Source organism: Dermacentor variabilis, chromosome 9 (genome assembly GCF_050947875.1).
Source record: "Dermacentor variabilis isolate Ectoservices chromosome 9, ASM5094787v1, whole genome shotgun sequence".
Lineage (NCBI taxonomy): Eukaryota > Metazoa > Arthropoda > Arachnida > Ixodida > Ixodidae > Dermacentor > Dermacentor variabilis.
The window spans coordinates 49,457,296-49,473,759 of record NC_134576.1 but is presented as its reverse complement, the minus strand read 5'-3'; the positions used below and the strand labels follow the sequence as shown (position 1 = coordinate 49,473,759).

The window sequence follows — 16,464 nt, the reverse complement described above, 5'->3', positions numbered from 1 at the left end:
AATCATTAAAAAATAACAGTGCTGCTTACACTCTCTTTTATGTAAGCAAACGTTATGTATAAACTATCGACCATGTTTGTCAATGTAAGCGAATTGCTCGAACGAACGGACAAAGAACAGCGAGCGAGCGACCGCACCCCCCTCTCCCTCTCTTTGCCGCTCATTGCCGGCAACTTCCCATGGTTTCGCCCGGCCACTCGCTTGCCCGAGCGCACGCGCCCTTTCCCTCATAGCACAATTCGTTTCCAGCAGAACGTCCTGACACGGACAGGAAGAGACGACAACACACTCTGGGCTAGCAATTGAATGTGTATTATTACTTTCCCACACTTTTTCTAGCCACAAGGCAGCGAATGCTTCTTTATCGTCATGCCGATTATTCTTTACGTTCCTTAGGTTCCTCAGGTTGAAATATCGTCCTTGCGCAAGTCGCCCTTTTCTTTTTCTGTTCGTAGTATTGATGGCGTACTGCTACAAGATTTCCAGCTTCTGTCAATTGCCATGGCTTCTAAAATTTCGTGCATAAGCTTGTCTTTACTTTTTAGTAAACCTTTGATGTCGTGATAATGAAAAGCGGCCCGCCGTGGTTAATCAGTGGCTATGATGTTAGGCTGTTGAGCATGAAGTCGCGGGATCGAATACCGGCTACGGCGGCCGTATTTCGACTGAGGCGAAATGCGATAGCACCCGTGTACTTAGATTTAGGTGCAAGTTAAAGAACGCCAGCTGGTCGAAAGTTCCGAAGTCCTCCACTACGGCGTGCCTCATAATCAGAAAGTGGTTTTGGCCCGTAAAACCCTATTATGTAACAATGAAAAGAGAAATGCCTAGCGGAGAGTCCTTCCAAAGATGCTGCATGCTCTCTTGTCCTGTTATTGATACACCTCCCTGGCTGTCCTATACATCGTCGGCCACATGGTAAGGCTATATCATATATCACCCCTATTTTGCAGGTGGTGTGCTTCTTCTCGTGGTTTATTGTGCTGTGCCCATTTTGCTGGCCATTATTGACTCGTGCACGCATTGTTTGGTGCTGAGCACACAACCGTTATGCCTTTCTTTTCGGCTATCTTTAGCTCGTGGGTTAGGCCGTGTACATAAGACGCAATGGCGACCTTCTTCCTTTTCTGTAGAATGTTTGCTTCTTGTATAACCTTGCTGTTCAAGAGTCTCCTATTCTTTAGGAACCGTAAGGTGACCGCTGTAAGCAGGCCTTTGGGATAGCCACCGTTGTTGATCCTGGTCACCTGGTGCATTAAGCCCTCTTCCATTACGTGATGACGCGACTTCTTTAGGGCGGCCTTTGGGACTGTGGTCACGACGGCTCATTTTACATTCTTGGAGTCGTCGAAAACGTATGGCAGGAACCCGTTGCAAGAGCGGGTTTCGTACTTCCAGCATGTGTGCTGCTTTTTGAAGGTGATGACCAAATCAAGAAACCTAATTATTTTTCTTTGTGGTATTTCAAAGGTGAAGTTTAAATCTGAACACACTTCATGGAAAGTAGTTTAGGACACCTTCCCTACATTTGTTCAGCTCTAGCTCGGACGCTGTATTGCAAAACACGAGAAGATCATCCACTTAGCGATAACTTGCTAGAACATGGTTGTCTTTTAAAGCATCCTTAATTATTCTGCCCAAAGAGATATTTCCACATTTGGAGTAGAATAATCAGCATGACACAAAAAAGAATTATTGGCTGTCTTGTGCTATAAAAAGTGTAGGAAATCAATAATAAACCTTTAGTTGCTAGTCCAGCATGTGTCGTAGTCTGTTCCTGTCCGTGTCAGAACGTTCTGCTGGAAACCGATTGTGTTATGTGCAACTAACGAGCTGAGGCAAACACTATACTGAACTTTTCTCATCTTCTCGTGACGAGTGAGCGAGCGAGCTAACGAGGGACAGTGCTTCTCCACTTTCCCCTCCCACCCTTCTTCGCCATACGGTTACCCGAGAGAACGCACCGTTTTCCTCGGCGCATTTACTCACCCACCTGAACCCAATTGCGACCACCGTCCTACCACCAACCTCCCATGAAAACTGCCGAAAGAGCCAAAGGTTCGCATGAAAATTATTCAAATCCAGTCTGCAAGGGTGCTTAAAGTATGTAGTTTACGTTGGATTTATTTTGACTGTGGATTGCGTAGGCTTGATGTGAGGTTAGTAGTGCGTTACATGAGGGTTCAGCATTCAAAAGCCTGTTGGCAAGACAAAATCCGCCGCAAATTTATTCCGCTGTCAATAATAGAAGCCATCGTTTGTTCTTCCGACAACGTTTACACTTTCTTTTTTTCGTCTTCGCTGCAAATCATTGTGTACTTCGATAAATTATTTGATAAAAACCGACAAGTGGTGCCTAGAAAGGCAAGATTCCCCAAAAATGCCCCAAAATGTCACTTACGTCTCAAGTGTCATCACAAATGAGCCTGCAGCGCTTTAGCCGAAAGCGGTTTACACTGCCTTTCGAAATCCACGCAAGACAGAGTTTAGGCTCTAAATTTCTGCCCATCGTTCTCTGTGAAGTTCACTGCCGTAATCCAACCTTTGAAAGAGTGGGAGCTTTTGTCAAGCTATCCGAATGAACGAATGAACGCCAGACTGAACGAATTCAAAACGATTTCATTGCTTGATGCATTCTATAACATCCTCTTACTTCTTGCCCTTAAAGCTCGACTCGACCAACATGCGGCAAGGAGCACCCACATGCTTAAAAGCTGTCTTCTGCTTTCAAAACCACCAAAGAGGTATAAAAAAGAAATATTAAAACGAAAGTAAAGTAAGAAATAAAATAAGACAGCTTCACGATTGTGGAAGCAGTAGAGTCGTTTGCGGAATTTCTTCTGATTTCAAACTTCCACTATATATATGCACCTAAGTAGGAGGCGTCGGTGGGTGTCGGTGGAGGCCGAATGAACCGAAGCAGCATGCTTTCGAGTTCGAACTAAACAATTTATTCTTCGACGATTTCCTCATCGAGGTTTCCCAGTACGTTCGATTTAGGGAACAGCCGAATTGACCGAGTTAAAACTACGGAAGCTGGCAAGAAACCCGGACCCAGTAAACGGTACAAACCAGGACAAAGACCGCCTACACGTGACCTACCATCTGCGAGACACAAGGCGATGAGGATGGGAACCCACGGTGGTTGCGATGCCGAAGAAGCCTCTGAGTCGTGAACTGCGGAGGCGTCAGTCCATCGCTTGATCCAGAGCTGCTGCATTCCGAAGGCGCCCGCAGAACCAAGGAACATGAGGACGCTGATGGGCGCTGGCCACTGCGCCAAGCGAAGCAGGCTGCTTAGCACCTGCCATGTTGTCTGGAAGTAATAAGAGTCATTTGTACAGATCATCATCATCATCAGCAGCAGCAGCATCATCCTCCTCATCATCATCATCATCATCCTCATCATCATCATCATGTCTTAAGTGTGAAGCATTTCTTGGCGAACATTCGCCACTTCAACAGTACATATATGTATATATCTAGCTATGTGGCCGCCTGTCTTGGTGCTCTCATCGTCGTTTTGTTAGCTTGGCATGCACGAAAATTGGAATAGTATGAGAAGAGTGCATGACGAACATAAATAATTGATGATGACATTAATATCATGACATTTGTGTCATGTAGGTCATGAGACAGCCACCTATGTCTTGGCGCTCTCATAATCGTTTCGTTTAACTTGGTAGGTACCATAATTGGCATATTATATGACACGGGTACATGACGAACATAAATGATAGGTTATGACATGACACGCACGTCATGCAATGCGTGCCATGGAAGTAATGAAACAGCCGCCCACGTCTTGGTATGCATCAAAATTCGCATAGTATGACAAGAGTGTATGACGAACATAAATGATCGGTCATGCCATGTGTGTCATGTGGATCATAAGAAAGCCGTCTACATCTTGGTTCTCTCATGATCGTTTCTTTACCTTCCTATGTACCAAATTGGCATAGTATGACAAGAGTATATGATGTACGTAAATGATAGGTCAGGACATAAATGTGACGACATGCGTGTCATGTAGGTCATGAAAGAGCTGCCTAGGCCCTGGTGCTCTCATGGTCGTTTTGTTAACTTGATATGCTCCCCTCCTCGCACACTGCTTCGCATAAGATCGATTCTCAGAGGGCGTGAAATCTGCCGGCTTTTTATGTCCTCTGCAGGTTGAAGGTCACTCCCGGCAATCTCCACTCACGCCTGTATTGCACGAGTACATTTTTTATGCTTCTCTAAATTTCATATCTCATGATCTGGGTCTCCTGCGAGTAATTGGCCTAGTCATAAGTACCCTTTCAGAGACTCTAAAAGCACCACGGCAACCAGTAGGTAAACTCGCAACCATATTGAAAAATCCATATGCCTCATAAGTCCTACATCCAATAATTTGATGTGCAACATATAGGATCCCACGCAAAACCCCGTTTTTCCCATTTTCTGATAGTTTTATTGGATATAGGAGTTATGCAGAATACGGGGTTATTTCCGTCGGAAAGTAACAAAGGACTTTATAATGAAACGATAAAGCATGCAAGTGCCTAACTCAAGATATCATGCAGAATTAACTAAACTGTTAAAGCTGGTAAACAAGAAAGTAAGCAATATTCTTAATTACAAGGTCAAAAGAATTGAGGAAGCCGTAAAATATGGCCGCAGCATGAAATCAGTGCGAGGAAAACCTGGCATAGGAAAAGGCAAGGTGTGTGCAAAGATAATTAGGGCAATGTCATTAGGAAGTTTGGTGATATATATGAGAAGCAGAATAATACTATACTGACCTGTAGAGTACCCATAGCAGCCAAGCAACCTTCATTGAAAGCACCGAAGAGAAGGATACAGGGGCTCCTACAACTAGCGATGAAGTTAGAAGGGACTTGCAAGACATGTCGCGGAGAAAAGGGGCTGACGAAGATGGAATAACAGTCGATTTAATAAAAGATGGCGGAGATATGCGTGAAAAGCTTCCGGCCCTTTATACACAATGCTTCATGACTTCAAGGGTACCAGAGAGCTGGAAGAACGCCAACGCTATACTAACTCCTATAAGAAGAGGACGTTAAATAATTGACGAATTATAGGCTGATTAGCTTGCTTTCAGTATTGTACGACGTGCTCACCAAGATTATTCTGCTGCTCAAGCGGAGACAAAATATTGCGAGATCTGCGAGTGCGTACCAATCTGCGTATTTGCGCACTGCTGACGAAGCAAGCCCCTAGTGTTGAGGCGTGGCATTGTGAGACATGACCAGGTGCGTCGTACGTCATGTCGTGCTTCTGAGCCGGCCAATACACCCGCTTCTGTCCAACATGCTATCGCAATGGCAATGAGAGCAGAAGGCGACGCTAGCATAGTGGCGTCTGTTCCGGCCAATTGAGAGTGTGGTGCATTGTCGCTTGCTACAAGTTAGGTCTGTCCGTATTGGTGAATCGATAAAAACTTGCTAAAAGATGTTTCGCTGTGCCACGAGGGTTAGATTTGAGAGACAAGTATTTAAGTCATTGCGATGTACCACGGTTTGTACTGATTTACACAGGCAGCAATTCCGCAAGCAAGTGTCATTAACTAAATAATCACCACAATACCTGCGCATACGACAAGAATACTTCTGTGCCCAAAGTTAACTGCAGAAGTTGGAAACTCTGGAAGATTTTCAGAAAGGCACTGTCAGGAAATAGGTTAAATTACCAAAGTAGACCTTGCCGTCAGCCATTCTATAGTTGATGGTGCGTGCTTGCCGCCTCAAGCTTTTTGCATCATGGTCCCGCTAGTCGCCAGAAAATCTATACTGATTCAAATCAAATCAAATCAAATGTTTTATTTCCAACAAACTTGTTGGGGGTCCTCCAGGCGAAAAGCTGCGACATACAGCTTGAATGTGCCTGAAGGCCCTCACATGGCAGCAGTACAAATGCAATATACAATGCAATGGGTTACATTTACAATAATTACAAAGATCACATTTCAAAAATTTCTTTACAATAATATGCCCTAAGCTGTTTTCGGGTCAAGGTATTCGTCATAACAATTTCTTTCCCAAATTTATTAAACAGTGAAGGTAGCGTGTGTCTTAGCGACTGCATGAGGTAATTTGTACGCCTGTACGGTACTAACCACCTGTCTTTGCTGCGGGTACGCGCATCACTTTTGTCATATTCAAGTCGTGACGTATTTTTTAAAAATATTTGAAACTTTTCGGAGCCGAAGCAGAAAGAATGCAGTAGCCTGTATTCGTAAATGTTAGTTACTTGTATTAAGTTATAACTTTCATAAAGTTGCGCAGTAGAATGGAAATAAGGTACATTCGCTACATGTCGAAGTGCTCGTTTTTGAAGTTGAAGAAGTGCATGAAGATTACGTTTCGTGGTGGTAGCCCATACAAGCGCACAATAATTCAGATGTGATTGAAACAAGGCATAATATATGTACAACTTTACTTTCTCTGGGAAAAAATGACGGCAACGGGACAATGCACCTGCGGCAGATGACAATGATTTCATAATTTGTTCAATGTGATATGTCCAGTTCATATCTTCTGACAGCGTCACGCCCAATACTTTGTATTTGGTTACAATCTCAATGGGCGCGCCATCCAACAATAATTCTTCATTTAAATAAGACTGCCTGCCTCTTGCCTTGAACAATATGGCCTTTGATTTGGAGCTATTAATTGTTAGAGCGTTATCACGAGACCAACTCGACAATTTAGAAAGGATACTGCGCGATCTTTGTTGCTATGTCCTAGCTATGTCCATTGCTATGTCCTAGCAGGACCATGATGCAAAAAGCTTGAGGCGGCAAGCACGCATCATCAACTATAAAATGGCTGACGGCAAGGTCTACTTTGGTAATTTAACCAATTTCCTGACAGTGGCTCTCTGAAAATCTTCCAGAGTTTCCAACTTCTGCAGTTAACTGCAGAATCAGCCATCAAATTGTAACAATACTACCGTAGAAGCGTAGCAAGGCAAAAACCATAATCACGAACGTGTATAGCCCACCTAAAGAAAGGAGGGCCGATTTTGAGGCCATCATTCGGTACGTCATGTGTTACTCCGGCACCCAGGATAGGCTACTGCTTCTTGGGGACTTCAATGCTCCTCACACCAGCTGGGGTTACCGAACAGACACCCCCCAAGGCCGGGAGCTCGAGCGAGCGACCGAAGCATATGATCTCGAACTCATCATTCTCCCTCAAAACCCGACAAGGTTAGGTAACAGCGTCAGTGCAGGCACCTTTCCAGATCTCACATTGACAAATAATGCCAACGAGGTATTCTGGACCAATCTAGGAGAGAATCTAGGCAGTGACCATTTCATTATCAGTGTGTCGGTAGGCTCCCCGAAAATTCGGCGACCCTGTGGCCAGGTGGTAATCACGAACTGGGTAAATTATCGCAAAATCTCCATGCCGGAGATATCACCTGAGAACGCTGAAGAGTGGGCAACACACATACGAGACGCTCATAAAGCAACATCTAAGCGGCTAGCGCTCACAGCGGAAACGCCGGTTGTTGACAACCATCTGCTACATATGTGGGAAGCCAGAAGGGGGCTAACTAAACGATGGAAAAAACAGCGACTTAATCGCAAACTGCGCCACAGAATTGCTGAAATATCAGAGCGGGCAAACGCTTACACACAACAGTTAGAGACAGCGAGTTGGGCGAGCTTTTGCGACTCACTTCGCGAAACATTACACACCTCCAAGACATGGGCGATACTTCGCAGCATAATGGAACCAGGAAAAACAAAAACGGCCAATAACCGCACTCTTCAAAAACTTGCCGGAGAATTTTCAGGAACAGATCAGGCCCTCCTCACTAAGCTTAAAGAGAAGTACGTAGGAGCAGTAATCACTCCCCCATGCACCTTGCTATACCAAGGGCAAGAAAACGCGGTGCTAGACGCTCCGATAACTAAGGCAGAACTCTTCGCGGGGACGCAAGCTGCGAAGAGAAATACTGCTCCAGGACCAGATCAGCTCACAAATGCTATGATCCGGAACCTGAGCGACGAGCACCTAGAACAGCTTACCCGGTATTTTAATGAACAGATATGGGAGAGGGGCGTAGTTCCACAACAGTGGCAGGAGACCAAAATCGTGCTTATTCCGAAAGCAGGAAAACCTCATGGTCTACAAAATCTCAGGCCGATATCACTAACTTCCTGTCTTGGCAAATTATTTGAGAAGGTGATCCACACACGTCTTACGTCTTACATTGAAGACCGCAACCTATTTCCCACTAACATATTCGGCTTTCGCCAACATTTGTCGACACAAGATGTTTTCCTGCTACTTCGCGAAGAAGTTCTATGCAACACCACGGTTGGTGCGGAACATCTCGTCCTGGCTCTTGATTTAAAAAGCGCATTCGACACTATTTCACATGAACTTATCTTATCTGAGCTAGTGACATCGGTTGTGGACAAAGAATCTATGATTACGCCCGCTCTCTCCTGACCTCCCGCATCGCGACAATAGGTATTGGCAGTACGCGCTCAGACCCTGTTCCCATGCCCAATAGAGGTACACCGCAAGGGGCGATACTCTCCCCCCTTCTTTTCAATATCGGCATGAGACGCTTAGCCAAAACACTCGACGTCATACCTGGGCTAGGGTACGCGATATATGCAGACGATATTACCCTATGGGCAACCAGCGGCTCGTTAGGACAAAAAGAAGAAATCCTGCAAGAAGCAGCGACCGTTGTTGAAACCTTCGCTCGCAGCAGTGTAATGAGCTGCGCTCCCGATAAATCAGAATTTATCAGGATACACCATTAAAACTCTTAGGACTACGGTGAAACAGATCCCCCGTATGATCCGTAGAGTAACTTATCACCGAAAAGTTTTCAAGGAAACAGAGACGATCTGGCTCGTTCAGGCTTTTGTGCTAAGTCGTCTCACATATAGCCTGCCTTTCCAGGACCCCACGAAAACAGAACTAAAGGCTCTAGATGCGTTGATTAGAACGTCGTACAAAGCGGCTCTCGGCCTACCACAGGGAACCTCCACTGAACGCCTGCTGGCCCTCGGCATTCACAATAACTACGAGGAGCTACGGGCAGCGACGCTCATATCTCAACGGGAGCGGCTTAGCTTAACCTCCTCTGGCAGAAAATTACTTTGCCGCGTGGGTTACCCTACTCGTCCACAGTATGTGGGAGAAGAACTCGAACCTCTACCCAGAGTCCTTCGTGAAAAGATTATAGTAGCCCCTATCCCTATGAACATGAGTACAAAATACCACCGGGGACGTAGAAGTGCTCGAGCTCGAAAGTTAATGCAGCAATTCGGTGGAAACCCGAATACAGTCTACACAGATGTCGCTCGATGTGGTGCTTACAAATACGCCCTCGCAGTGGTAGGAGCGGCCGCAAATCAAGGGCTTGTGACTTGCGCCACGGCTAGAGTTGCATCTGCGAATACCGCAGAAGCTTCAGCCATCGAGCTAGCTATTAAGACTAAGGATGCTCTGGGACAATCGTCGATAACTCTTACAGATTCCCAAGTCGCATGTAGACTATTCCTCACCGGGAGGCTACCACACAGCACCACTCACCTATTAGGATCCAACCTAACGCAGAAACACATGATCATCTGGTGCCCGGGTCACGCAGGACTCGAGGGCAATGAGAGAGCGGACGGCGCAGCTCGTGCTTTTGTCAACCGAGCGGTCGACCACTCTGACGAAAATCCCTTTTTACCACGAGACATCCTTGAGCACCAGCGGCGCGAGCGAAGAAAGTACAGTCCACCACACCCTGACCTATCCAGGCAGGAATCTTATGACTGGCGCCGAATACAGACGCACACATTTCCAAACCTTCATTTGAAAAATGCCATTCACCCAACGCTGTACAGCGTTCGCTGTCCTTGGTGCGAAGGCCGGCCAACTCTCGCCCACATTACGTGGGATTGCCAGAACAGGCCACCCAAAATTAAATTACCAAAAATAGCCGGCAAACTTTCCGGAAGGCAGCAGTGGGAGACTTGGCTCGCCAGCGAGGATCGGGAGATGCAACTAGCGCTCCTCGACCAAGCACGGCGGACCGCTCAAGCCAGTGGGGCCCTGGACTAGGGGCTCCACCCAATCGCTTTCTGCATTTCTTTTTCCTTTTAAATAAAAGTTTTGATATATATATATATATATATATATATATATATATATATATATATATATATATATATATATATATATATATATATATATATATATATATATCATGGTCCCCGCGTGTGGTCAAAACCCAGACAGGATAACACGACTGTGTTTTTGGTAATATATTGAAGAGGCCCATTGTAAGTTTGGCAAAAATAATCCGAGGACGCCTAAGTACTTGTTATGAGTTGTGAAAGCGAAATCATTACTGCCCGCTTGAACGCCTCCGAGTAGTCCTCCGAGTTTGGAACTCCTCGCGAGCAAGCGAGCGCGTTGAGACGCTCGGCCAACACTTACTAGATAGCACAAGGCCGGTGCACTTCGACGCTTGGCTTCATGTTACCTTGCCCGACTTTCCGCGAACACAGTCGGTGATCGTCAAAAATCTGATCTGCCGGTCGAGCGCGTCGGCTTTTGTGCACGAGTCATCGAAGTTTCCAGAGTAATCGCTGGTGCCCGCGTGTCTTGCAGAAAGTACTGCACAGTTCGCGTCGCGTATGTCATCAGATTACGCAAGTTTCGGTGATGACAACGCGTAAACCATCGATAACGTTCCAGTAGGTTCTAATCATGCAGGCGTGTGTTGCGCTGAGCAATAACCAAGTTGTTAGCGGGTGAAATGCAGTCCCCTAGAAAAGGATAAATAAGCACACGTGTCAACATTTTTGGCTACACAACTGCACTTTGCCCTTTTTCAAGCGTTGGGTAGCCGGCTAGATATTTTCCTAATTAAAATTTCGACATTAAACTTTCCTTTTCTCCTCTGTCTCTCTAATATTCATATCAACAATGCACTTATTCGAAGTTGCATTATGTCCATGACCAGCCGTAACGCGGATGAAACAAAATACGCATAGGCTAAGCGTTCGAGCTTTGTTGCCTATAAAGAGGCATCGCGAGCTTCTAGCTGCCATTGGGAAATATAACGCTATATGGACAGTGCGGGATAGGTCAAGTGTTCTCACCTTTGTTGATTTTCCCAGCTCCTCTCGGGTTATTCGTCCCTCTGTGTAATTTTCTTCCAGCGTTTCCGCTTCAGCGCTGAAACAAGCATTAAGCCAGACATTCGAAGGCGATACCCTTATCATCAGTTACTAGTATTCGACAGAAAGTTCCCTAAGCACCTGCAAATTTGCGTATTTAGAATTGCGTTTCGAGGAGTATCTTGAGTGTATGAAGTTGCTGCGTCGGCTCCACGAATTAAGTATATAAAAAGTGTCGACTTGCCTGGAAAGGTGAGTTAAGATGTCGATCTTTAGTGAAAACAAAGCTCGGAATTTCCATAACCCAGAAGTAAGGCAATAAATGTGGTGTGTTACCTGAAGCTTTAGGTCACCCACGCTCAGCTTATGCCCCATGGCACATCTATTTCATGTATTTACTAAGCGCGTCAGGTTAACCGCTTATATTAGTATTTATGGGCAAGCCGACAAACATTCGTGGGGAATGGAGTGTAAATAGAGAATAACCGGTTTACGAAATACCACCACACGTGCAAGCACCAACCAACAAATGCAGAAGACTGGTGCTACCTTGAAGAAGCACTTCTAATTAAGCCGAACACGCTAAACTTTCGTCACACAAATCACTTAACACCACCCCCATTTCACCAAAGTACAAGCTTGGCCTAGTGTATCTCGGGCCAGTGGAAACATAGCAGAAAGCGGCCGTGCCAGATTTTTGAACAATCGATTAAGATTTTTTTCTATATACTACAGTTCATACACACACATTTACCACCGCACAGAGATTTGCCATAGCGTTCCCTGAATTTTCGCTAAATTTGATTTCATTTGCATTCTTAGTATTGGCAAGATAACGAGCTAAATTATGCGCCAGAATTGTAAAACACCCATAACGTTCGGAAGCGCATGTATACGTAATTTATTACAAAGGACGCAATTCGCCCACCCTCTTTGAAATTTACCTGCACGTCACTCATTAACTGATCTTGTCATTCAACAAACATAAACAAGGCGCCTGGTTTAGTTCACCAAGGACACCGACAGAAGATCGTGCAATGCTTAAAAACATTGAAGGTTGAATATAAATTTGTAAGACTCCTAATTCAGCCAGAAATCGTTTATTTCGCGACACATGCTGCTCAATATGGTCCCAATTTCTACTGACTATTAAAGATTGTGCAGCACGGAGTCGTCCCGGTACATTGGGAAACGGAATTGAAAATGGCCGCGTCACATTTTCTACCACTTGTTAAAGAAATGTTTGGCAAAAGTTGCGTTTAAACCACATGCACACAGAACTTCGTACACAAATTTGCCTTAATAGCTACATTATGCTAAGTTGGATCTTTGTGGCGTTTGTAGTTATACCAGGGCAGCATGCACAATTTCGTGCGGCTTCGAAAACATACTCATACCAATCTGGAGATCTTGTACACGTAATTCATTTAAAAATGCCACAATTAACCGACACACTTCGGGATTTGGATGTTTGTTAGATATAAGCCAGGTTTCTCGTTTAGTTAACCTGCTGTGAATTCCTTATAACAAATGAAAATAAGGGAAAAAAATGATGGCTTGGGGAATTAATTGCGATAGTTCTAATTGAGCCCGTACGTGATAGTTTTGCACGAATTAAATATAAATTGTAGCTGAACAATATTAAGATTAATTTGGTGTCTCTACGGTTGTTTTACTATTCCAGAAAATATAGGGGATAACGGCAGCATAAAACTTTCACACATTTGATTAGCAATTTTATTGCAAAAGCAATAGTTTACCTACAAGCATTTAATTTCACAAAAAGATTTGCCATAAAATTACCCCTATTTTCGCTAAATTTGATATTAGTTACATATATAGTGATGTCTGGGCTGAGTGGTAAATTTTGCGCCGCTCGTACAAGCATACAACATACGCGTAAAAGCGTCTACATGCGTAATATATCACACAGGTAATAATGTTCCCCAAAACCCACAACGTTACCCTTATTTTCGCAAAATATTAACTCTGTCTCAAGTATAGTTTCCTGAGAACAGTCAGAAACATAGGGTAAAATTGTGAGTTAATGCTTTCGACCACAATAAAAAATGTTTTACGAAGGCACATGCATTTAAACAATTTTTTTTCTTATTGTTCCGTATGGTACGTGTTGGCTAAATTTGATATCGGTGGCATGGGGAGTCATGGCCAGGGAAGTGGGATAAATATCGGGCCGCTCGTAGAATGCTGTCATAGGCTCCCGAGCACTTGTATACAAAATTTGTTGCAAAAGCCGAATTTACTCTGCACACTTCGAACTTTGCCTACATATTACTCATAACGTGTCCCTATTGTTCGCCAAATATAAACATGGTGCGTTGTTTTGTTCGCCGTAGACACCGGAGGAACCAACTAGGAACCTCTTATGACACATGGAATCAAGAAAACAACGAGGGTTGAGTTCTAATTTGCAACGCTTCTATTTAAGCCAGGAACGTGATAGAACCTAATTTGTTTTCGCCAAATTCGAAGTTGGCGTCTCATACAGCCGCTTTATAACTATGACAAATATCGTGGAAAAAAATTGCAGCAGAACTCCGCTGGGCTTGAATAACTGTGGTTAAGCGTCGTGCTACTTGCTCATCTCCGCTCAGCCCGATGTCATTATCGATGTTATCAAACTTGATCCGACCAGTATAAACACTTATCAACGCTTATCGGTTATTATTAACCTTATCGGACTAGATACGACCCGTATCACCCCTTATCGTTTGTTATCACCCTCATCAGACTTGATCCGACCTTTATGAACCCTGATCGGTCGTTATAAACCTTAAAGCAATCGATCCAATCCTTATCGACCCTTATCTCTCCGTATCAATCTTATCGGACATGATCTAACTCTTACAAACTATTAGCAGTTTTTATCAACCTTATCGGACTTGATCCGTCCTTTATCATTCCTTGTCAATCTTATCAGAATTGATCCGGTTATTGTAAGCCCTTATCGCTCTTTAGAAGCTTATCCATATGCGTCCAACCATTGTAAACCGTGATGAGACCCATATAACCCTTAATCACTACTTATCATCCTTACCAACTCAGTGACTGCTTATCTGTCAGTGCCGCGCGAGGTCAAGCGCATGAGCCCTCAGAGGTCGATGGCATTTCGGTCTGCGTGAAAACGTCCCAACGTGAGGCGCATACTGCGACCTCCGAAACGCATCGGGCATGTGGGGCGTATGGGATTAAAATTTCGCAAAGTCGCCATTTTCATGATAACTACAATGCTACTTTTCGGTTCACATGTGGTGCTAGATCTCAGATAACTTTTATTCAATCATCGTCAAATCTTTCGGCAAAGCCTTCATAGAAACTGTTCTCCTTTGGCATTTGTTGTGTACCACCCGTACAACATATTCATATGGTTATGATATGTTCACCTTCTGCGAGCTTGGGTATTTAGTCCAGTGCGTGAGACACTCGGCTTCTGAGCGTGGGGTCGCCGTTTCGAATTTATTTTGTTTTATACATTTTTGCGCTGATTCGTCTTGCGTGACGGACATACGGATGGACGGGTTTCTTCGTTGGGTCGGCAGAGAAGTGTTTACGCAAGTAAAGGTTGTCGGTACGCTGGAACGCTCGAGCAAGCATCTTTCTGCAAAGGTTGTAAATAACTTACGCTGATTAATTAAACGTGTATGGTTCGTCCCTCACAACATGCCTCCTACTTTAATGGAACGTAAACACTCTACCTCACATAGTTCGCCGAGGAGGCCAGGGAAGAACCGCAACATGCCTCGTGTTGTGCATAATATTAGGGAGAAGACAAGTATTCAGTAATTAATATGATAGCACATAATAAACCTGCATATTCGAAACTTTCACTGCACGTACGTCACCTGCAGAGTGGCTCCCTTTCTCTTCAGATGTGGTAGCTCTTGCGTGTTTGGTCGTCTCGGGAAAGTGGCGTAAATTTTTAAGCATTTCATATAGCGCTTCGAAATGGGCTGAACACAATGACTTATGGTTTTTTTTTATTCAGCCAATAATTGTCACACACGCGTCAAAGCTTGCCTGCGCATTGCCGCTAAGAGTCCCCGCTTTTTCCGAAAATATAAGCTTTGGGAGTTATTTAACCTCCTTCTTGATTGGCGTCAGAAAGGGCATATAATGTTTCTGAACGCTTCTTGTCGCATTAACAGCTTTGCTGTAAAAGCAATCCTGGGATGATAAAACACAACAAAAATATGAATCTTTCCAAACATAAAACCATGAAATTTGTGGAATAGCAGTAACGACCTAGTAGTTGCTTGAATATGCGGATATAATGAAGGACCACAAGGTCATTAGCGGTACAATCGTTGTTTCTTCGGTATGCATACACGACATTCACCCCTTAATGTCATGAGGTAGGTAATGCCATTAGTGCATGTAGCAGAGTCGGTGTGATGCACCTGACAATGCAGGTTGAAATTTGCGTCAGCGCCAATTCGAATAGGCATAAATGACTGGGTAGTAAATGACGTTACACATGATTGTCTGAAGAGGATATGCATCTCATGTTCGCTATTGATTCGGCATTAAAGTTTTGCACTAGAACACTACACTTGTGAATACACTTTAAATGGGCAGAACCATTATGCGTTATGCTAAGCACTGTCTCGTTGACAATAAAGTTCCATTATGTAGTGATACTTCCCGTTTTACTTGAGTGTCAGGGGTTCACTCATGAGAAAAGCATTGCAAACGTTTATGTGAAACAAAAATGCAGAACTGTAGCTTGTTGTGCTTGTCCTACACTTGTCCTAAACTAGTTCTAATACGCTTACACCCGTGTTTTACTTAAGTGTTTTATGTCAACGCTTTGTTTGCTGAAAGCACCAGCATTCTTAAAATATCCTTGATATTTCGTTTTCTTGTACTACACTTGTTCAGCGCGATTTTCTGTCTTTTCTAACTAATATTTTTTTCTTCATGACGTGATTTTTCAATCCCTGAACGGGCCTGTGTATTCAAATAGATAGGCACAGAGACAGACAGACAAATAAATAAGTAAATAAATAAATAAATAAATAAATAAACATAATGTTTTCATGATGATAAGTTTAGTGTGAGGAATACCGGCTAGTGAAAGGAAAATATTGGGATGCGTGAACCTAACATATACATTCCTACTCATGACGTCTTACCGCGAGGCAGGAGAAGAATCAACTGCCGAAGTTCTACTGCTTGCCGCATCCACTTATGCGAACAAGGTTTATTATTTCCTCGCCACTTCCTCGGAAACCCTACCGAACCATTTCAGCAGGAGCTTCAACTGGATGCGGGACTGGATTGGGATGACGCAG

The 16,464-nt window shown here is 44.1% G+C and overlaps 1 protein-coding gene across 1 annotated transcript in view; it reads right to left on the bottom strand.

Annotated features, from left to right (window-relative positions):
- Window positions 1-16,464, bottom strand: part of LOC142558345 (ATP-binding cassette sub-family C member 2-like) — a 144,838-nt gene that overhangs the window by 50,552 nt on the left and 77,822 nt on the right. The window contains exons 18-19 of the mRNA XM_075670490.1: window positions 11,135-11,210; window positions 3,103-3,316 (exon numbers count right to left, since the gene is read on the bottom strand). Of these exons, the coding sequence (XP_075526605.1) occupies window positions 3,103-3,316; window positions 11,135-11,210 (290 nt within the window). The remainder of the gene's footprint in view (window positions 1-3,102; window positions 3,317-11,134; window positions 11,211-16,464) is intronic.